Consider the following 21,653-nt stretch of genomic DNA (forward strand, 5'->3'; position numbering starts at 1 on the left):
ATAATATTGCTACAGAATAAATAAACTGCAGGGTATATTTATATGAGAATGGAGCTACAGGAAGCTTCAAGTTGTTTTAGATGGAACTTCAATGAAATACACACCAGTAACTCTTTAAAGAATTTTCTGATTCTCAGATAACATCTAAAAAGGATCCTAAAAGATCCTAAAACATACTTAATGGAAAGAAGCACTTTCCTCTTATGGAGCATAAGCAATCTCTTTTTTGCACTTGGCTGCTTCCCACCCCCACTCCCACCCCCATTCCCCCTCCCTCAATCTTTTAGTAGATGTATTTATTTTTAGCAGTCTAGACAAATTACAGATGCCCATCGCACATGATTCCTACACAACAGCATGAACTGAACAGTAGTCCAATAAAATTCAGGGTGTACATTAAAAAAAAACTTTGTAAAAAATATGATTTGATCTCAGCTATAGTTACAGCAGTTATATCAAGTTATACGTCACCCAAGACTGTATAAATAGATTTTAATACATTTTATGATTCTACAATTACAGTTCACATCTTTGACATTAAATACAGAAAAAGGTAGCTTTTATATTAATAGCAGTCCCACCCTAGAGTAGCAAGAGCTATATCTTTTCAACCAATATCTGATCATTTTTTAGCAAGTTTTTTCTAACTTCTCACTTTATCTTATTCTACTACTTATTTTTGACAGTAACTAGAACATATTATAACGGAAAATTTGAGATACAAGTCCTGTTATTGATTCAAGACCATCAGATGGGGGGGGGGGGAATGTTCCTCTTGCTAGGATCCACAAAATTAAGTGCAGAAAGACCTTTTCCTGTAATACCTTTGTTTAACAGTAAGACTTTTCCACAGCATTTGACATTCCTCCCTATCTACCCCCCCACCCAAAACAAAACAGGGTATTGTCACTAACTTCTATTTTTCTTGAAAAAGATGAAGTTGGAAGAGTTAACAGACAGACAACAAATCATACTTTCTGAAGTTTTAATCCTTACTATAGAAAAGTAGACAGTTCCACTCATACATTAGCAACATATCAGCAGAAATTCTGTGTCATAGTACACTACTATTTTGCCTCCAAGTCTTTTACCAATTACCACATTACAGGTGCAATAATTTTAAAAACTGTATTTTTTCCTTATACAAGGAAAAATTAAGCTGTTTAGCCAAATCCGAGACACAATTTGGAACGACGCAGTGACCCTGATGACTTGCATGCAATTTTAGACTGCTGGTAGCAGTTTCTAGCACATTTTCAATAGGATCAGTGCCATAAGCATTAGTTGTTGCAATACCCATGTTGCAAGGTGAGCTGTGAGTAGATCAATGATTCTGTGGAGTGCCAGAATGAGACTATGTTCATTACAGTTGAATATTTCATTGCAAACCTTGGCTTCCACGGAAATGGAAGAGAAAAATGATTACTCTGTTCTGAAATCGTTTTCTTCAAATGCTAGCGCTGCAACAGAACATTGTGGCTTTTCTTTTTCCTACCTGATCTAACTGTCCCCAAATCATATTGTGAATCAAGTCTCAGAGCTCGAGCCACTATTTTTTTTTTCTCTCTGCTTATCATAGAATTATAATATAAAGCTTAAAGGGATCACAGGTGTTCAGGTTATCTTTGCACAGTACAAAAGCCAAAGTACAGTGCATATATATGAAAACTTCCCACGTGTATGTGTTACTAAGAAAGTTGCAGTTAGAGTATCATGCATATAATAAGTAATAGCTTTAAATAAATTGAAATTTTAAAATAAAGGTGTGCACATTTCTAAACCCCAGCTGTGAATATCAGATTACCATTTTTCATATTTCAAATACTTAAACAAATTCTCTTCTAGAATTATTTCTGATGGAAGCAATTAAATAGTTTTCCCATTTAACTAATACAGAAACCACAGCCTGTTACGAATTTCATGTGGTGACTTACAAAGTCATTGTGTTAGAGACTTTCATGCTTTTATCCAGCTGAATTACTCGGGTTACATTCTATATCACAGTACTCCAGTTTAGAGTGACAACAACGACAACAAGAAAGGACTTTTCCAGATGAGAAGCATATCTAACTCAAATTAAATGGTAACGTATATATATATATATTATTTTTTTTCTCAGCAGAATAAATTTAAGGCGTAATTTAAGGTACATTTGAGATCTTCCATCAAAAACCTAACCCTACAAATTAAAAAGTTGACATGAGTTGAACATGATCTGACTAGAATAAAAACATTTGTCTGGATTTCCTTTATCCATAGGTGGTTTTGTACATTGCATTTTCTGTACTCAAACCCCTCAACACTGCTGCACTTGTGAGCTAGCAAAGACAAGTGAGAAATGAAGCAGACAAGAAGAAATTGAAAAAGCAATCTACTTCAACAAAATCTACTTGATTCTAACATCTATGGTATGAAGAGTCTGCAAATACTAAGGTAGAACCTAATTATTATATCCTGGAAACATTTTTCCAAACAATAATTGCCTTCCCAAGCACTGCTTTCCAATTTCTGTTTGAAATATACACACAAACACCTAAGTAAACTTAACCTGCAATGTGAATAGTTGGCCTTTTCTTACTGATTCTCAGTCAGCAGGAAGTTACAAGGAACAAGGTCTACCCTAAGAGATCACAAGAGCACACTGCTCTTAGGAAGGCCACTGAGCAACTACAAAGAAATGACAAGTTACAGCAAGAATAATTTAGTATTTTGCACAACTTAAAAAGACAGCCTCTGATACCAAAGCTTGAATTCTTCAGAAAACAAATAACAAAGATTTTGCTTTATCTTAAACATAAAAAACCTTTAGTAAACAAAGAATGCCTCCCCCAGACCCCAACTCGCCCCCCATCACCACCACCACCCCAATGAAACAGCTTAAAGAAATATGCTTGCTTTAAAAAAAAAAAAAGTCCATGGAGTACAGACTTTAAAAACAAGTCTAACTTTAAGACAGTAAAATGGCTCTTAGTATGATCAAAAACTGTAGTTACATTACTGAATACTGCATAGAACACAAAGAATAATATTAGAGAGTAGACTGCTATAACATATAAATATCAAGAGATATGCAATGAATGATCAGAAAACCAACTCATACCATTTCTCTTTCCTCATGTTTGTCTTTTAGTGCACAGATGACTACATATTCCTCTCAAATCAATTAATATTTTCCAAGCTTTTAGAAAAGAGATAGATTTCCAGGCTCTGCAGGAAAGAAGTAAAAGTTGCATTTCAGGCCTGGACAATAAGATGCACTTTATAAGGAACCTTAAATGTGTGTCTCTAAACGTCATCTTACAGTATTGTGTCTACAAACATTTTGACAGGACGACCCTTATACTAGTGGTGCAGGTTACCCCCACCCATCAGACATGCACCCAACACAGCCCTTCCTTCTTGCCTCAGTCCCAGCAGAACAGCAAGGAGAATAGGAGAAGCTGAAGTGAGAAATCTATGGGTCAAGACAAAGGCAGTTTAAAGGGCGAAGGAAAGGGAAGAAACAAAAACAAACAAACATAAGAAGTGATACAAAAGCAAGTGATGCACTACCTTCCACAAGCAGACCCATGCCCAGTCACCAAACAACAGCCACCCTGGAAGACAACCTTCCTCCCCATCTTCTACACCATTATTGCTCAGCATGACACACACCCTTGTGGTGATGGATTGGACCAACATCAACACAGGTTATCTGGTAAGGAATATCTCCCTGGGCCATTCAGCTCAGTAGACCTGACTGTGTCCTTTTCCAGCCACTCGCCCATCCCAGCCTACTTGCTACATGGGGGGCATAGTGGGAAAGAAAAAACCTTGGCGCTGTGCAAGTATTGTTCAGCATAAGTGAAAACATTTGTGGGTAATTAGCACTGGTTTAGCTACATCCTAAACACAGCACAATATGAGATGCTATGTAGAAAATTAACTCAACTCCCAGCTAGACCCAGCTACAGCCAGCACCGACATGCATGCATTAGCAACCTAATCTAAAATGGGCATTTTGTCTGAATATTGCTCATATTACTGGGGTGTTTCTCAGACCCTGAAACAGTAAGAGCAAAGTTATAAACGTTAGGGGAAAAAAAAATCTCAAAAGGATCCTTCTATTGCTTAATGCTGGTTACTGTGCAAGCTTTTTTTTTTTAATACAAAAATTTTTATATACAAAACATTTCTTCTTTAAAGAGAAAACTACAAAGTACAGAACCACCAAGAGGTTCTCCCAATAACATCGAAGTCAGAGGAAAATGTTCATCTATAAGAACATCTCCCGGGATCACTAGAGCCTAATCTATTCAGGGACAAAAATAAATAAATAAATAAATAAATAAATAAATAAATAAACCCAATACTTCACAATATGCCTGTGCCATTTAGACTTGTTAAGAAGAGTCTTTTCATAGATTAAATAAAAAAAAATTCACATATAAAGTTCCTAGAAAAACCCCTGCGTAGGGATGATTCAATATTGTAGTATACTGTTGTTGTTCCTTTCAAGATAAAACTTATTTTTTGTGAAGTACAACTTAAAGAACTATAAAAAGAATCTATAATTGCAATTACAAATTCTGTTTGTCTACTGATAGTTAACTCTTCCATTGTCATTTATTCAACCACAACTGTGTCTCTTTAAACAGTTCCTACATGCATATACTACAATCATCTCCAGAAAAATATCTGATGTGAAAAAGTCACAACATTAGACTACACCACTACATAAGTACTAAGAATCCTATCAACACTCACATCACGATTATATCTATCGCAGCTTAAAATACAGGAAATATATCTATTCATGAGATTTTTCAGCTATTATTCTGTTCCTACATGAAAAGTGTGATGCCATCATTATTCCTTGTTAATAGAAGTTAGTTTCCTTTGTTGCATGCTTGTATATGTTCTAATTTTTGCAATGTAGAACTTGAAATGTAGCTGAAATGTAGTTAACTCGTATAACCAACTTGAAGGAATCTGTGATGAATTTGTAAGAACTATGGACTGTGGGAAAGAAGGTACAATGCAACAAAACTATTTTCCTGACTTCCTAGACTAGTCTTCCCCATGAACTAGAGAAGTGTCCAGCCAATTTCAGGTCTCTAGGGATGCCCTGAAAGGCATCCTAACAATCTACCGTGGTGTCAAAAGGTTCCACGGTCCTGCACACTCCAGCTACTCTCACTTTTCCCATGCTCCTTCACAGTTGCAGGCACATGAGAGGACCCTGAGGCAGAGCTGGAAGCCTATTTCACTATATCCATTTATTTCTCAGAGATAGTCAGACCCATTTATTTAACACATGACCATCAATCCACTTTTTTGCATGCAATTAAATGCACAGAAAAATGTATAGTTTAGACATGTGAAAGCTGTTCATGTTAAGGCCTGTTCATGTTAAGGCCATTCTGTCCACATTAGAGTAATTCTTATTCTTCAGATTTTTGCTGCAAATACCCATGCAGAAAGAATTTTGCCATCAATTCTTATGTCTGCATATTCAAACGTGAATTTTACTTTACATAAGCATTAATTTGAATTAAAAAGTTCTACAAAATAATAAGTCAAAAAAAGTGGTCATCAATAATTATGACCAAGGTTAATTCATTTACAAGTCACAATTATTTATGTGCTTTTAGAGTCTGTCCTTCCATAAACAGAAACACAGGGAGTAAAAATCCTATTGCTAAGTTATTTATCTCTTCTTACTGATGTTAAGGAGGAGTATTCTTGTTTGATGTATTTCAGCTGCAAGCCCAGTTCTCCTACTGAAAGCTGAAATCAAGTTGGATATTCCTTCACTGTGTGGTTCCCCACACCACATGAATCTTGTGCTCAAATGTTCGAGGCCAAATCAGTTTCTCCAAGATGATATGGACACCTCTGACCATAACATATGTGGTTTTTCTGCCATGGCTCAGAAAAAGTCCATTGAAATTCTTCAGCTGTCAGCAGAACAGGCTGCAGAGAATAACGCATGGGAAGCAGAACACAAGCATCTCTTCCTTAACTGCACGTTAACACTGCCGTGTTGTCACAAAATTCATCAAGAACAGACATGGAGGACTTTGCTTAGGACTCAAACAAAGTTTATTTTAAGGTCTTTTATCATGCACTACTTGGTCTTCATTGAAGTCAGTCTTTTCCAGCAGATAAAACCAAGCAAGCTATCACAGGTATGGGATCATTTAAATCCATTCTGAAATGGAAAACAACAAGGAAGTCTGATTCATACAGTCCTTTCAACAGTGACTATATATTTCTACTGAACAAATATAACTCTTCGGTCTAATGACATTTTTGTCAAGAAAATACAAACACATTTTACCTTTTTTTTTTCCCCTCAAGGCAAATTAACTACAGCTTTAACTTATATCTGGAAAGAAAGAGATGAAGAATAGTTTTAATGTGACATTAGGAATTAATAAAGAAGAAATGACTCTTATTTAGTCATTCCTTTATTTCCATTGGATGGACATCTATGTCATGTTTTTATTTTTATAGGAAAAGGAATCATTCCATTCATTTGAACAAAATATTCCAATTACTTGCACTGTGTACTGAAAATTCAAAGCTAATTAGCTAACATCAAAGATCATTAACCATACACCATGTCCACAACCAAAGGGCTCCTAATTAACACTGAAAACTGGAGAAAGCGTGTCTGAACTACTGTCCTCTGTATGATAGCAGCCTGAAAATTCACTGTGCAATTCTGCTTTTGTCAATCAGTTTTTCCATTTTCTTGTAGCAGGGGAAGCTGTTTAAATGGGTGCTGTTGGATATGCAGTACTAATAGTAATTGAACTTGAAAGCGTCTCCTTTCTGACTACTGGCTATTTTGCTGGGATGTATCTGCATTGAAATCAACCAGAAGAATAGATGATTTAAGAACTGCTGGATTCGTGATATTGAAAGACAGAGTCTTCTATGGTGAATTCACTTAAAAGGCCTACACTGTCCTCATTACTGCATGAATTCTGTGCAGGTTAACTGCACAGTACGAATAGTAGCCTGACTGATTTGTGATCATTTTTTTCCCCTCAACTTGACATCTGTAGCAAATTCACCAGTCTAAATCTATAGCATCAATGAAAAATTTTACAGGCTATACGCAAAAATGTGATTATCATATCTGCAGACTTTGCTAGTATGTTGTCTTTTTTTTTTTTTTTACCATTATTTTAAAACAGTAACACCTAACACTTATTTCTGAGTCATATATACTTTTTTTTTTTTAATACGTTTATAAAAGATTTGTAGCCAAATTACAACATGGTAAAGGTTACATGTATAAAAGACAACAATGAATTTTCTGTTTCTACCAGAGGTGGATATGTATTAAGTCATAAAGGCCATACTATAGGTTGTCTTAGCTTCCAAGTATGCAATTAAAGCTGAAAAGCTTTTTTTTTTTTTTAAGCTGTAAGCTTTCTAAGGGAATAACACTTCACAAATGTATTTCACTTCAATCTACAGTGTACAGAATTATGCATGATATCAGAGTTCTTGACCTCGCCACTATGTAACCAGAATAAAAACCAGTTTCCAAAGAGTTTTAGATATAGGATTTATGAATTAAAAGATGCAGAGAAAGAAAATTATTTCCCACCATCATTCTACTGCCAAAAAAAATGCAGAATAAAGCAGCCAGATTTGACTGCACTCATAGGCAGAATATCTTAAGAACAATCTGGTTGGCATTTTTAGTAGGAAATTTCTCTGGTAAGTCTAGAAACATTAACAGGTACGTAATAGTATTACATACTATAGCCAGAACAGAAAAGAGCAGAAAATTCTCCTTAACTAGAGAAAGCTATTTCTCAATAAAATGAGAAATAATAAGCCTCTATTTAAATTTTTGCCTATTTGATCTCTATCTGTTTGGAGGCTACAAACAACTAGTAGACAAAAAACAAAACAAAACTAAACAAAAAAACAATAAGACTTGAAAGAGTCACTATTTCTCTTGGTGCCATCACCTTCAGATACCATTTCTTGAGCTAAATATAGCAGGAGAACCTAAAGGCCACTACAGACATTTGAGCTAAGTCTAACTCTTCCTTGCACTAGTTTAAGGTAAAAGTAATACGAGCAATTTGAATTACCAGACCTGCTATACCCCTCCTTTTGAGTCAATAGAATACTATACATGAATTAGATTCACACTTTGCTGGTAACATCATACCTCACATCAGGGGTTAGCAAGACTGATGGCACCTTTTAACATCATTTGCACTTGAGGGTCACCAGGCTGCCTGAACTCCAGATAGCAATAGTGGGTTCTTCTTTTTTCCCCACTAAGAGTGGATGCAAGTATTCTTCAGTTTTCAACTCTGCTACCATAACTGATTTCTTGTGTTACGACTCTTACATCAAGTTTATATTTCAACTTTCCTTATGACTTGCAATTGAGTGCAGCTAGGCATTCATTTATGTAGGAACACTTAACTTCTTGCCTCTTTTGTTAATATTAAACATAATCTTACCTTGTTGTTTTTGAAAGGACATTTAAAAATGTATTTATTTGAATGCTTCCTTAGAAATTACTTATGTATACAACACCAACTTTCTGTAACATCTAGATATTAATTCACAACAGCTAAGTCCATGGAGAAATGTATGTGATTGAAAAGTAACTTGATCACAGAAGAAAACTGCTATCTTTTTTTATCCTCAAGAAAACTGAAAACAAACTTCTATGTTGCTGTTATACTCAACTGTTGTCAGGACGAATTCATCCAGTAATTATTTACAGTTCTTGATGGTACGTACAACTACTGATTTCAATAAAGTAAAAAGCATGGTTTCCTTCTGATTTCCCATGATCAGTAAATGAAACACAAAAATAAATAATATTGTTAAAGTGTGGTTTCATTATTTTTACCATTTCTACTTATATGTTTATGTGGGCTTATACAAGCTTAAGAATCTCTCAAGGAGTTATTTATCTGCCAAGCTCTAAACATTACTAGTTACCACTGTTTCAAATTTTTCCTGCTCAGTTTTCTTTTTTCAGAAAATACTGTATCCATTATTGCCAAGTAATTATACAACTGAAAAGAAACAATTTACGAAGCCTCAGAAGTTGCACCAACACAAGAGTTAAAGATATCATAATCTTCTCTTTCTGTAGTAACAACATAAGTTTCACCAGAGGGCCTATAAAGATAAAATGAAAAGATGCATCAAAACTACAACACCTTAGTTTAAAAGTACAAACAAGTCATTTTTTAACAATATCAACAAAGCCATGTTTGATACAGGATCAGGTCACACTTGCTCTTATTTCTAATCTACTCTATTTCTCCATTATTACATAATTGCTTAAGAAATCACCCCACAGACATTTTCATAATTTTTCTATTCTAAAACATGTAACAAGTCATGAAAACACATGAAAGATATACATCTCTAATGAAATATTGAATTTTTAATAGTTGAGTACAGTGACTTGACATGGCTTCATAAAAGTTTAAAGAAATATGATTTTGAAATAACATAAGCAGCAGCTAATATATTACCAATCTACAAATACACCAAGTAGAAATAATTTTGACGTTTCTGTTCACAACAGATCTTTTTCTAACACAATAGCTTGGGTCCTGAAAATTATATTAAATTAGAAATCTCAAAGTTCCAACTGATGAGGTGCAGAAAACTTGCATTTCATCTCTGCATATCAAGTGACACAAAATAGCTTCCTTTGTAAGCAATTTAACACTATTTTTTCCATTAAAGAATGCATTAACTAATAACAAATTTTATCAGAAACTGGGTTTCTAATAAAATATTTGGTGCATTAGTATTTTAAGACGACATATTAAATTATTTCCATTCAATAATTTGAACTGGAAGCTCCAGCAATTAATTAGTGAAAAATCAAACATTTGTGATTGATTAGAAGAGGCAGGTTCTGGCCCTTTCTAGTTCTTACAACAGGCTTTAAGTCACTGTATGCTTTTATGCCTCATCTTCCTACTGAAGTTCCAAAAATAAATATCTCAGGAGATAAAAAAATCCTTAAGGCAGAAAGAAAAAAAAGCATTTTGTTTTGAAACATAAAATAGATGCTGTTTCATTACCATCTATGTCAGTGGAATCAGATTATCAAAACCTGCAACACCTAACCAGTTTTTCATTATACAAAACTCTGGTTATTCAGAGTTAAACATAATCCTGCAACATAAGTTCCAAACCAAAGCTTCAAATATTGCACAGCCATGTCTATATAAAATGAAAGAAAAACAAAGATAAGCTAAGCAGCATATTCCAATAAGAACCACATCATTTCCATCATAAGCCTACTAACAATCTTTGGGAAGAAAAAGGGTAATTCAAAAACTTATTTCAATTCTCTCCTACAATTCCCCTTTGGCACTCAAATGAAATCCGCCCTTGAAGGATGTTGTTTTTAAAGGAATAGTTAAAAGTTATATTCATGTTACATTTTCTATGCACAAAATAACAAGTTCTTAGTAGTGTAAGATTTCTATATTAACAATATTAAAATTCCCCCTCCGCCTTCCCCCAGAATAAGCATTTAAACTTTTATCGGTTGAACACCACAGCTTGCTTCCAGTGTCTGCAATTATTTCCTTTATCTAATTCAAGCATTAACTTCAATGTGCTCTGCTCTTCAACTGGAAGGTCCTTGAAAAGCACCAGGTAGCTGATTGCACTGCTGTTAACATCAACAACAACACTTTACGTTATTTCAGTTGAGCCAAGTCAAGGCATTATAAAAATAGAGCAACAGTTTTGCTTGGAAGTATTTCCAATTAGGTTATCAGTACCTGAAAGACACCAGCTCAGCTGTACCCTTTTCCCTACAACTCTCTCCTACAAATACTGACTCGAGAACTGCAAATGCTGAGATAGACTGCATTCATGGTAAAACTAAGTCTGTCAGTTATAACACAGGTTTTCATGATGAAGTAATTCAAGCGCAACAACTTCCTTCTTGTTTTTTCAGCAGGATTCTGATTGAGCTGGATTTGGAGTGGGGGTGTGACTGCAGTTGGAGTGGGTTTTGTCTTGGCCATAGACATAATACTGAGAAACATGGTAGGCAGACAAATGCACATGGAACACATTTAGGAAAGTAAATGACCTATTCATTTTAATGTTTCATCCATTTGAACCTTACTGCCAACTGTTGAAAGTATCACAGAGTAACAACTGCCACCAAAATGTTATTTAGTGTAGCTTTGATTCAAAGCCCATTTAAAACACAGCATTTCCCTGCTCCCCAGTTCATTTCCGCAAATCCTATTTCCCCGCTGTTTTTCTCTCAGAAGACAAGGACATAGTTGTGGCTTTTTTTTTTTCTTCCTCTCCTGAAGAAAGTTCGCCGCTTCTGAACAGTATAACTTTTGATGCCTCGCTCTCTAGAAGTCCTATATTTTCTACTCATTGTTGTCAAAGCACAGCCCTATTGAAACTGTTCAGATTCTTCTGTCAACATTTACCAAAATACATTTAGAAAGCTTGTTTCCTCATGCCAGTGGAATAGTTCAAGAGGGGAGGAGAAAAAAAGAGATATGTCTTCATCAGCATATGTCCCTCATCATTTTTAAGATAAAGTCTATCCTTCCTATTGCACATTCTGCTCATTTAAAGCCTCTCTCTTGTCCTCTTGCCATAAGATTCTTTGGAGGAAAGATGTGATTCCTTGGAGGAAAGATGTCACAAGAATAACAGGGATTCTGGTGCAGAAAAACTTGAGACTATCTGCCAAACCGCTGTACACAGTAAAACAAGTATATGTGCATGAGATGCAATTCCCTTGGTTACAGTTGCATGACCCTGATGCTATGCTGAAATCCATCCAGACAAAGTTCAATAGCAAAGACTAAGCAAAGACATTTCTGACCTAGTAAAGTACAAAAAATGGCAAAACTGTCTCTTCAGCCATTTTACTTGAAAATGGCAAGGCTTTCATAACAAGTCGTTGTTTAAATTAGAGAAATGCATGCATGTGATTGCATGTTTAATTTCGTTCTCTGTCTTACTTCTGTAACTCTTGCTATAAATTTTATGGTCAGCCTCAAAGGAAACTCCAGTGCTATAGCTCAGTCTTTTACAAGTCCCTTGTTTCCAGATCTGTTTCTGTCAAGCAACATTCCTCTTCATCCTTCCTTACTTATCAGTTCCTCCAGAAGTGCACTTTGTTACCTGTTGGAAATAATTCCACTGCATGATGACAGCTGTATTTCTGCAAGTTAGGTTTTCAGCAGCAATTCCTTCTCCAGGCAACAGCTGAACAAATCTTTCACCTCCACCTGTCAGACTCTCCAAACACAGGCCTCAGACACGCCGCCTCCCTTCAGAGCTGCATAAACCATCACGCTGAAACCACAGGAGAGCAAAAGGACATATTCCCTTGCAGCCCCATTGTTTCAGTTGTGCTTCATTTAGCAAGTTCTTCAACAATTCATGCTTCAGCTCGTGAAGGAATTAAAATCCATAGTCTTGCATTCACATAGAAAGCATTTATTAGCGCACTCTCACTGTGGTGTGTCCAGCATATGCTAGTCATTTGGTGAAACCACGTGAATCTTTCCTGACACTAGTATTTTATACGTGACATCGCTGAGTATCAGAGCACCGAGGGAAAGAAATCGGATTTCAAGCTCCATCTCTCTCACTCCATTACCAGACCTCTATTTCTCTTTCTTCAATTTGAACTGATTTTCTATCCCTGTTCCTTTCATCCCATAATGAAAGCTGAAGCAGGCATTTTCAACTCAGTTCCCTGAATATAAGGTAATTTTATAACACACTTCTACCTCATACCTTTCCAAGATCCATACACTTGAAACACATAACAGTACCGCCTAGCGCTTATCAGGAATATTTCTGACAGCCTAATCTTATTTCCAGTTTTAGTGAATATTTAAGCTTCTCAGTTAAAGCAGGTAGAAGGAAAAGGAAAGCACCATCCACAAAAGTAGACTCAGTTACTACAGTTCACTTCAACTAAGAATCTACTCTTAACAAGCTCTGATTTCCTCTATTAGTGAAAGACAGCCAGTGATGGGAGAGAGATGTATTAGACACCATTATACCCCACATAAACGTATGGTTTTGTCTTGTCCATTCCCATTTGCTTGGTACAGAGCAAATAAGGAGCATCTAGAAAGGAACTGTGCAGGTGAGTAAGAATGCAGGCAAGCATTAGACTGCACAGTACCACACAAAGTGAATACAGTCTGAAAGGGTAGAGAACTTCACGAAGGCTGCAACATATTACCACACGAAGAGTCTGGAGGGAGCCATGTTTTATATGCTGCAGTTTCCTCAAAGAGGCTAGTTTCATTTTGGAAACGAGACGTGATCTAACATCGTTTTTCATGTTCTGTGTTAAGCAGGGACTGTTCTTTAACAGCTCAGCATAAGAATCACGTCTTAAATACCGATTTGGATAAAAATGCAGAAAGTGCTCATTGAATTGGCAAAGATACAATGCTTACAATTAAAAGATGTCTCCATTTGGTGCATGGCCAGATCCATAGCAGGAATAAAGTTGCAGATGCCAGCTGATGATCTGAGCCAGTTCCACTCTGAAACACAGTACTGCATTTCTTCTTTATGTATTGGAATGGACTACAGAGATTCTCACATTGCAGTGTAGTCAGTGACCTCAAAGAGAGGGTCTTAAATGGAGAGTATTGTTTTCTTCTTTTCTTGGTGGCACAGATCCAGCCACAACTTAAGTGTTAGAATAACCAGATCCTGTTTTCAACAGAGCCATCCTTCAGCTATGATAGACAGCTCTTCCTGTCACTGCACAATGTCCAATTACTTACAGATACTCACTTTATTCTTTTGAATTCCCTGTTGAATTCTCAGATAAATTCAAGTACAGCCTATGTGATGCTTGTATTCTTAATTTTTGCAGATTAGAAGGCACATTGTCCCAGTACTCATCAAATTAGTACCGATCAAGTAAACATTGTCTCAATTATTGGTTTCACTTTTCGTGTTATGCAGGGATCTAACAATATCTCGTGAACAACTCTCAGTAGCGGATATTAAGAAAAGCAAAACAATTTTTAGGGCAAAGAGAGGCTTAAAATGACAAACAAACCAAAACTGTTCTGGATGTATCTAGGATGCTGTATATTTGGTAGGCTTTTTACAATATTACATACAGCATTCATTCACTATTCATTAGGGACAAATATTTCAGATTATGATAGATATCACTCAATAAATAAATAAATAAATAAATAAAACGACAGACTCAAAAGCAGAATGCCTCATATCTCATGGAATGAGATGACTCAGAAACATAAAGGAAAATTAAGTTAGACTGCTTAATATACATGAGAGCTGTCGTACATTTGGCAACAGGATACCATGACGTTGGGACAGTGAGAACACGAGGTTCATTTCTGTACTTTTAGTTCAAATCTAAAGTTATAAAATAATTGAAGCACAGTATCCATACATGTGGATACCACACGTCAAAAATAAAAAGGGAAGTGGGCAAAGTCAAAAAGATTACTCCCATAACACAAATGACAGCCATTCCGATCTGCATCAGGAATCTGCCTCGTCTCCTCATAGTCCCAAAATCAAGTAAACAAGAAAAAAAATTCTCACACTGTCTCCCAATTCTCTGTATCAAGACCAGCACAGTAAATGTCAGTATGCTGTAAAAATAAGAAACTTTTGAACAAAAATGGAAAATGATCCATGTACTATGCATTCCATCTTTACTGTGCTTGGCTGCTTACTAAAGGTAGTGGTAAATCAGATATGTGTAAGGGGAAAAAGGTTTAAAACAGAAATAAATGTAGGTCAGAAATTCAATATAGGTCAGAATTTCAAGGATCTAAATCACAAAGTAAATAAGTAAAAAATCACACTTAGGTTCTTCTAGCAGGGAATAGTTGAAAACAAGAGTTAAAAAACCAACTGTCCTTCACACTAGAAGCATTATCCCAGTGAGATTTTCTAGTTGGAGAAAATAGAATTAAGTATCAAAGGCCAGTCTGAAAACTACTTTGGAACCATCTCCCCTGTAAGAAAAGAATTCTCCATCCAAAGTCTTCCAGTGCTGCCTTCATTCTGTCTTTGCTATACTGGGTACCAATTTATCTTCTTTCCTCACATCAAGGCTATAAGGATTTCACTGGGAACATTATATTATTTTAAGAGCCACAGCTCAGTAGATGGCACAATGACTCCAAAGCTGTTAAATGGGCATTTTTTTCTAGCTATTACTGAAGATGATCAAATAATTGATTTAAAGCTACGGCCTGTCACTAGTTTTACTCTGTTAGAATCCTGCCAAGACAATTAATATTCTCAGGGTTACATGTCACTTGAACAAGGCAAATTTCTATGACCTTGACCCATGGAGAACTATAACCTTGACACATGAAGCTTGGAAAACCATCGGGATCTTTTTAAAGCTAACATATTTTAGTAGGCCATGTTCCTCCATCATTGTGACAGAGGCACTCACAAATTGTTTTCTATTTCTTGCTGCAGAGAAACTTCCAGACAGTTCGTTCATTCCACTCCTAGTTTGAAACCAGGTATTAAAAAAATGCAGCCTTACATACGCTGTAATAGTAGTACTATAAGTGCTTTAAATGTTTTTTTGTTGTTGTTTTGTTTTGTATATAAGAAACCTTTTACTCAGAATCACAAAGATAGTAATTCAAACCAGAAGTAGGCAAAGTACTCATGCAGTGTGAGGGTCTATGAATTGATTCATTTATGTCTGAAAGTTTATTTGATCTGAAATGTCTTTCAGTGAAGTATCACATGGGAACAAGTCTATAGTTGCGAATACAATGGTTTTGTTTACACGGCCTGAAGTTTCACAGTGTCTAAGCAATCATTAGGCAAATATTAAAGGTGAGGCAGATTTTTTTATTTTTTATTTTTTAATTCTAACTGCTCTTTTTCAAAGCAACATATTAACTTGCAAAAGTAAGAGCTTTCTTGTATACAGAAACTAATTACAATATCTTTCTGTAACCTAAAGGAGACATTGTAGAGGGAGATAACATTCACTAAAAAACATTAACTGATCAAGCTTTCATCTCTAACCAAACAGAAACTAAGTCATCACTTCCTTTTCTGAAGATATTTTCATTTAATATTCATCTTTAAATGACTGCATTTTGATGTATCACATATATATTCTTCTATATTATAGTGAAAGACTTCTCTCCTATTGTCCTGTGTTTCAGTACGTGGAAGATGACTGACTACAATTCCACAACAGTCCTCTACTCAATATACATTGGTCACAGCAACTACTATTCTTCATTACAGTTTAACCAGAGAGAATTTCCATCAATTCTACTAGCTAGAACTGTACCAAACCCACAAATTCATTTGTTTTTATTCCATTCTTCTTTTTTTTCCCATACTCCAAATTGAGCTGCAGTGTAAATCTGCATCTTTCAAGTCTTTCAAGCAGATATTTACATGAACTTACTAGCATGATCCTTGGACTAGTGGCAAGCTGAAAAACTAAAATTAACTAGCAGTGATCCTAATGATGTCAAAAAAAAACTTTTTTTGTTGTTTTCTAATAAACACAGGATTTAATCCATTTTCTACTTAAACCAAGATTTATACTCTAGTTTCCATAATGTTTTTGAAGAAAAAAAAAATAAAAGGAAATAGAAGGAAGTCTTCCCACTTTTCTCCTCCTCACAAAAATTAGAACCTTAACACAGAACACTTCATTCAGAGTTACTTTAATACCAAGTGATGCTGCAAGGCACAGTAATAATGGTGAAAGAATAAAGTGTTCTTGGCTCCAGTCATCTGTCTTGCAGAAGTTAGTATTACTGTTGTTTGATAAAAGTCTATAGATCAACAGCTTCTAATCCCAGTGGTTTCTGTAAGTGTATATCCTAAATCACTGACTGACTGTAAACTTCCTTTTTTTTTTTCCCCCCTCCTTTTAAGAACAGTGTACTGTAACATAGGTCAAAAGGCTGAACTACTGGAAGCAGAAAACAACCATTATAACATCCAAAGACAGTGTTAAATCCTCAGCCATTGTACACCAGCATAAATATACACATGCTAATCACAGGAGGTCATTATGCAGCCTCACCTTGAATATGGTGTATAGTTCTGGGCTCCACAACACAAAAAGGATGTTAAGGATCTGGAAAATGTCCAGAGGAGGGCAAACAAAGCTGATATGCTGGTAAGCGTATCCTGTGATGAGAGGCTGATGAGGCTTGCGTTGCCCTGTCTGGAGAAAAAGAGGCTGAGAGGTGACCTCACTGCTCTGTGAAACTCCCTGAGGAGGGGAAGCAGACAAGGAGGTGCCAGTCTCTTCAGTCTGGCAGCTGGTGACAGGATGTGTGGAATGGCACAAAGCTGCATCATCAGGGAGGTTCAGACTGGACATTTGGAAAAAAAAAATTACCATGAGGATGGTCGAACACTGCAACATAATGGAACAGGCTTCCTAGGGAGGCATCTGGTACCCCAAGCCTGTCAGTGTTCAGGAGGCATTTGAATAATGCCCTCAGTAATATGCTTGAACTTCTTATTAGCCTTTAAGTTGTCAGGCAGTTAGACTAGATGATTTTTGAAGGTCCCTTCCAATTGAACTATTCTATTATAAACATTTTATTTATTTATTTTTAATTGTAGCATACCACAAGTATCACGGTGCTTTTTATTTATTTATTTTATATATTATTTTATTTAATCTATTGCATCAGTTCTTTTTATTATTACTCAAAAAGAGATGCAGGATTCTGCTCATCTCACCTATTAATTCAATCTAGGCTTGTAAAATTGGAATGCACATTTTTAGCATACGTTTAGGGGCTATATAAAATGCACTTGGTTTATTTAAAAAAAAAAAAAGAGGCCCAAAAGGGCTCAGATCTTTCTCTAGAGTTTTGTAGCGTGCAAACATTTTGAAAGCTTCAAGACCAGTTGAGACAAGAGCATGCAAAAGCACCTAGTGTTCCACATGCATCATGGGAGTGGTTTGGAAAAGCCTTCAGGAAGTGTCAAGATGCAACAGGAGATTACAGTGATAACCCAACATAGCAAAAAAAAAGACACAGAAAACATATTGCGTAGGAAGCATTTAAAGCAACTGCAATTTCTCACATTACTTTTTCAGGAGTGCTACGCCAATTCCATTATGGCAACAACCAATGTCATTATCAACATAAAGATCTGTAAATTCCCTGCATTTCAACAAAATATTTTTTTACACTAAGTGTAAAACTGTTCAACTGAAACACTGCAATAGAAGAAGTTACATTAATCTTGAATTATTATGGTATTTGCTAGAAACCATGCTTGCCTCCAGTATAACTTTCTGCATTTGAAGGAAGTGGCAGAATATCAAAAAAAAATAAAATCTAATATTATTTGTAGAAATCATTTGATGCTTTTGATTGCAAAAGATGTACCCAGATTTGACGCCTTAGCTGTTTTTTCATTAAAAAAGAAAAGGAAAAAGAAAAAAAGATTCAGCTATTTTGAAACATTTAACTGTATACGCGTAGAAACACACATATCTAATTCAAGCCACTGAGAAAAGATGGCCAAAGATCAATTTTTCATACTTCATTATGTGTCTACAACTAGCAAACCTTTACACACAGGCACATATGCTATACATATTTATGTATTTTTCCTGAAGCAAAAGATCTTTTTACATTTGAAAAACACACTGGTGGAACTGTATCAAATTGCGCAATCTCTAGTTTATTTTTGTCAGTAACCACTATGACCACTTTAGTAACCACTTTGCATCTACTTCAAATGAGGGAATTTTCCCACTGCTGCTCTTTTTCATCAAATTAAGAAGGAACAGGTAAGAATTCTCTTCATCTTCATTAACACGTGTTAAGTAACGATAGCTAAGAAGATTCTTAGCGTTATCTGTTGACAAGTGAAAGATACATCCTGAAGTGAATATTTGGTGTATGTCATTTATCAAGTTTGAAGCATTTTTCTAAATGGGTATTTGGAGCATTTTTCTAGAACTTGTTAAGCTTTAAAGAATTAAACCTAGACCAATACCAGAATTTAAGTCACGAGCAGTAACAAGCAGAGCAGAACAAGTCTCCTTTCCTCCACACTCCAAAGTTTCTCAGAGTTTTATGCACATCTTATGTATGTAACATTCTTCATTTCTGTATTATAGAATGAACAGAAGCTTGATGTAGCTGGCCTTTGGTAAAAAGGTGGTCTCCAGAATCATATCAATACTCCAGCTCAGTCATTCATCACTTAATATTGCTTTGTATCTACTTCCTTCTGACAGACATTAAAAACAATTTTCCCACTACCAACCCCTTTGATATTGTATCTTTATCCTGTTAGGTCCTACGACAGCTATGGTGATTTCTCACTTCTGACCTGCTATAGTGAAACTTCCTGGCAACTTCCCTGCAAGTTATGTGGTTGAGAGATTGCTTGGCTAAGTATACTTGTTTCCAGCTTAGTTACAAATTAAATTGCTGAAAACTTATCTCCTTGTTTCTCCAAATTGGTCTTTTGCAAGTATTCAAAATAACAAAGGTCTCGGTACTGGTTTGAATATTCTTCTACAGGAATAGCTCAAACTACTTTAAGGATCCTTTAATTCCCTAGAACTTGGAGACATTTAAGGCAGATGGAAATTATTTCATCCTGCTTCAAGATTTCTTCACCTTCCTCAGGTAGGAACCACTCTCATCAACACAACACTGTTCCACAGGTTTAATCCAGCCAAAAAAAAAAAAAATCATGTTTCTGTATTAACTAAATATTACTGGGAAAGACTTTCTATAACATATAAAGGCACTGCTTTAACATGTGATATAATCAAGTTTAAGCAGCAAAAGAAACATACGATGCCCTTACAGTAAAGGGTGAACGTATTGAAATTATATTTAATCCCAACTGCAGTATCAGTTTCTGTACATCATCTATTTGATGCAGACAATCTAAGTCTTTCAGATAATATTTTATAAACCAGTCCTGTGGGATTCATCTCTGACAAAAGAATCCCGTGTTCCTTAAGCACTTCTTTCTAGCGTACACATCATCTTGTATTTCTTCCTAGCTATTTCAAAAGCTATTTAAATGTTGTCAGTCTTCGGCACATATGAAATGTGCAATACCATATATTATCACTTTAAACAGATAGAATTAAATTGCTGTAAAAACTAAATAGCAAAGTCTGTTTTCAAGAAATATTAATCAGTTCTTCAAATGGACTTAGAAAAACAGACATTTCTTTCCCCTTCCAGGAACCGATAGCACTCTTCCCTTGAGCAAAAAGGGCTCCAGCTGGGTAGAAATTAGAGAAGGAACTAGGGTGACTGAAACAGGGACAAAGAGAAAGGCACGAGTTAAAGAAAGATATTAAATTAGATGTCTGCTTTCATAAGTTTTTCTTAGCCAAACAGAACACATCTGTGCGTACTGAACAGCAGACAGTTGTTTTGCAAGTAAATGAAAAAGCAACTGCAGAGAATTCTCTTTTCACTCTCTATGCACTTGAGTGTATTTTTTTCATACATCATTCAAGTATGAATGCAGAGATTTCACAGAAAGCAGTATCTCAGGCTGTTTTTTTCACTAAATTAAACAGTACAGGCTGTATTGACTGCAAAGTTAGAGACACTAAATGAAGAAAACCCAAGGAAAGCAGCAAGGATACCATGGGTTCTGAGAGCCCCCTTCCTCTATTGTCATCTAGGCACCATGGTTACAGCATCATTTCCCGAGCCTTAACCTCTGCATTAAGCCAAATAACCTTATTCCTCAACTCCCAGTGAAACAAAGAAAGCTGCAAGGCTAGGCTTTCTGCAACGGGTTAGGATGGCTTTCTAAACCTCATGACCATTTGGTATCCCCTATACACCTCAACAGCGAAATAACAGTCTAATTTTCAAAGTACATAGCTCTCTCATTTATGTTCAGATTTTCAAAAGGTTAGTGCAGCCAATATGCTGTCCCCCTTTTGAAGTTCAAAAGGCATCAAGATTAGACTCATTCCACACATTTAAAGAAAATCCACTGCAGATTATAGGTATTAAGTCTTTCTAAAATGTCTGGTCCCTTGGCAAAACTTGGCTGCCTTCATATACGTGGAAAGAAGAAAACAAAACCAACAAAAAAGCCACAGTGCATACCTTCCATGGAGAGCATGCCAGGAACTCGTGGACTCTGCAGAATAGAGGGGTAGACCTACAGCGTGGCTGATGGGCTCAGCCAGTCACTAATAAGTACTAACAATACAATGGATATGGTGGGTATTTTGGCACAGAAAATGAGAATTAATCATGAACCGATCAGTTTCAGCAAAACAGCTCAAAGGTTTAGCAATTCAGTGTTTGATTTGCACCCTGGCTGAGGTTCACCCCATCCTGAAAAATATTTCTGTATAGAAAAAAAGCTCTAAGTGAGGTACTAGTAGAATTGATTTTATTTCTCCATTTTCAAGAGAGACATTCTCTTTGCACACTGAGCACATATTATGCTGCATCAGTAGGAAGAATCTTCCTCAACAACCAATCTAACGTCACCCAGAGCACATCTGCTTGTCAGCGTCATGCCAATTTGATTTTCACACTTTCTTTTTTTTCCTCATCTACATTTCAGTAAAATCTCACTTTTTTTTTTTTTCCACTAGCTTGCTGCCACAGGCT

The 21,653-nt window shown here is 35.9% G+C and overlaps 1 protein-coding gene across 9 annotated transcripts in view; it reads right to left on the reverse strand.

Annotated features, from left to right (window-relative positions):
- The window catches only part of LUZP2 (leucine zipper protein 2), a 344,690-nt gene that overhangs the window by 161,238 nt on the left and 161,799 nt on the right, over positions 1-21,653 (reverse strand). For 6 of the 9 annotated variants that reach the window (XR_014584989.1, XR_014584990.1, XM_083838037.1 and 3 more), the window contains one exon: positions 17,090-17,384. The exons of the other annotated variants lie outside the window; for them this stretch is intronic. Coding sequence is in view for 4 of the 6 variants with exons in the window: in XM_083838037.1 (XP_083694163.1) it covers positions 17,090-17,384 (295 nt within the window). In the remaining 2 variants the exon portion in view is untranslated. The remainder of the gene's footprint in view (positions 1-17,089; positions 17,385-21,653) is intronic. 9 annotated transcript variants of the gene reach the window in all.

The sequence above is a fragment of the Anser anser genome (genome assembly GCF_964211835.1).
Source record: "Anser anser genome assembly, chromosome: 5".
Taxonomy (NCBI): Eukaryota; Metazoa; Chordata; class Aves; order Anseriformes; family Anatidae; genus Anser; species Anser anser.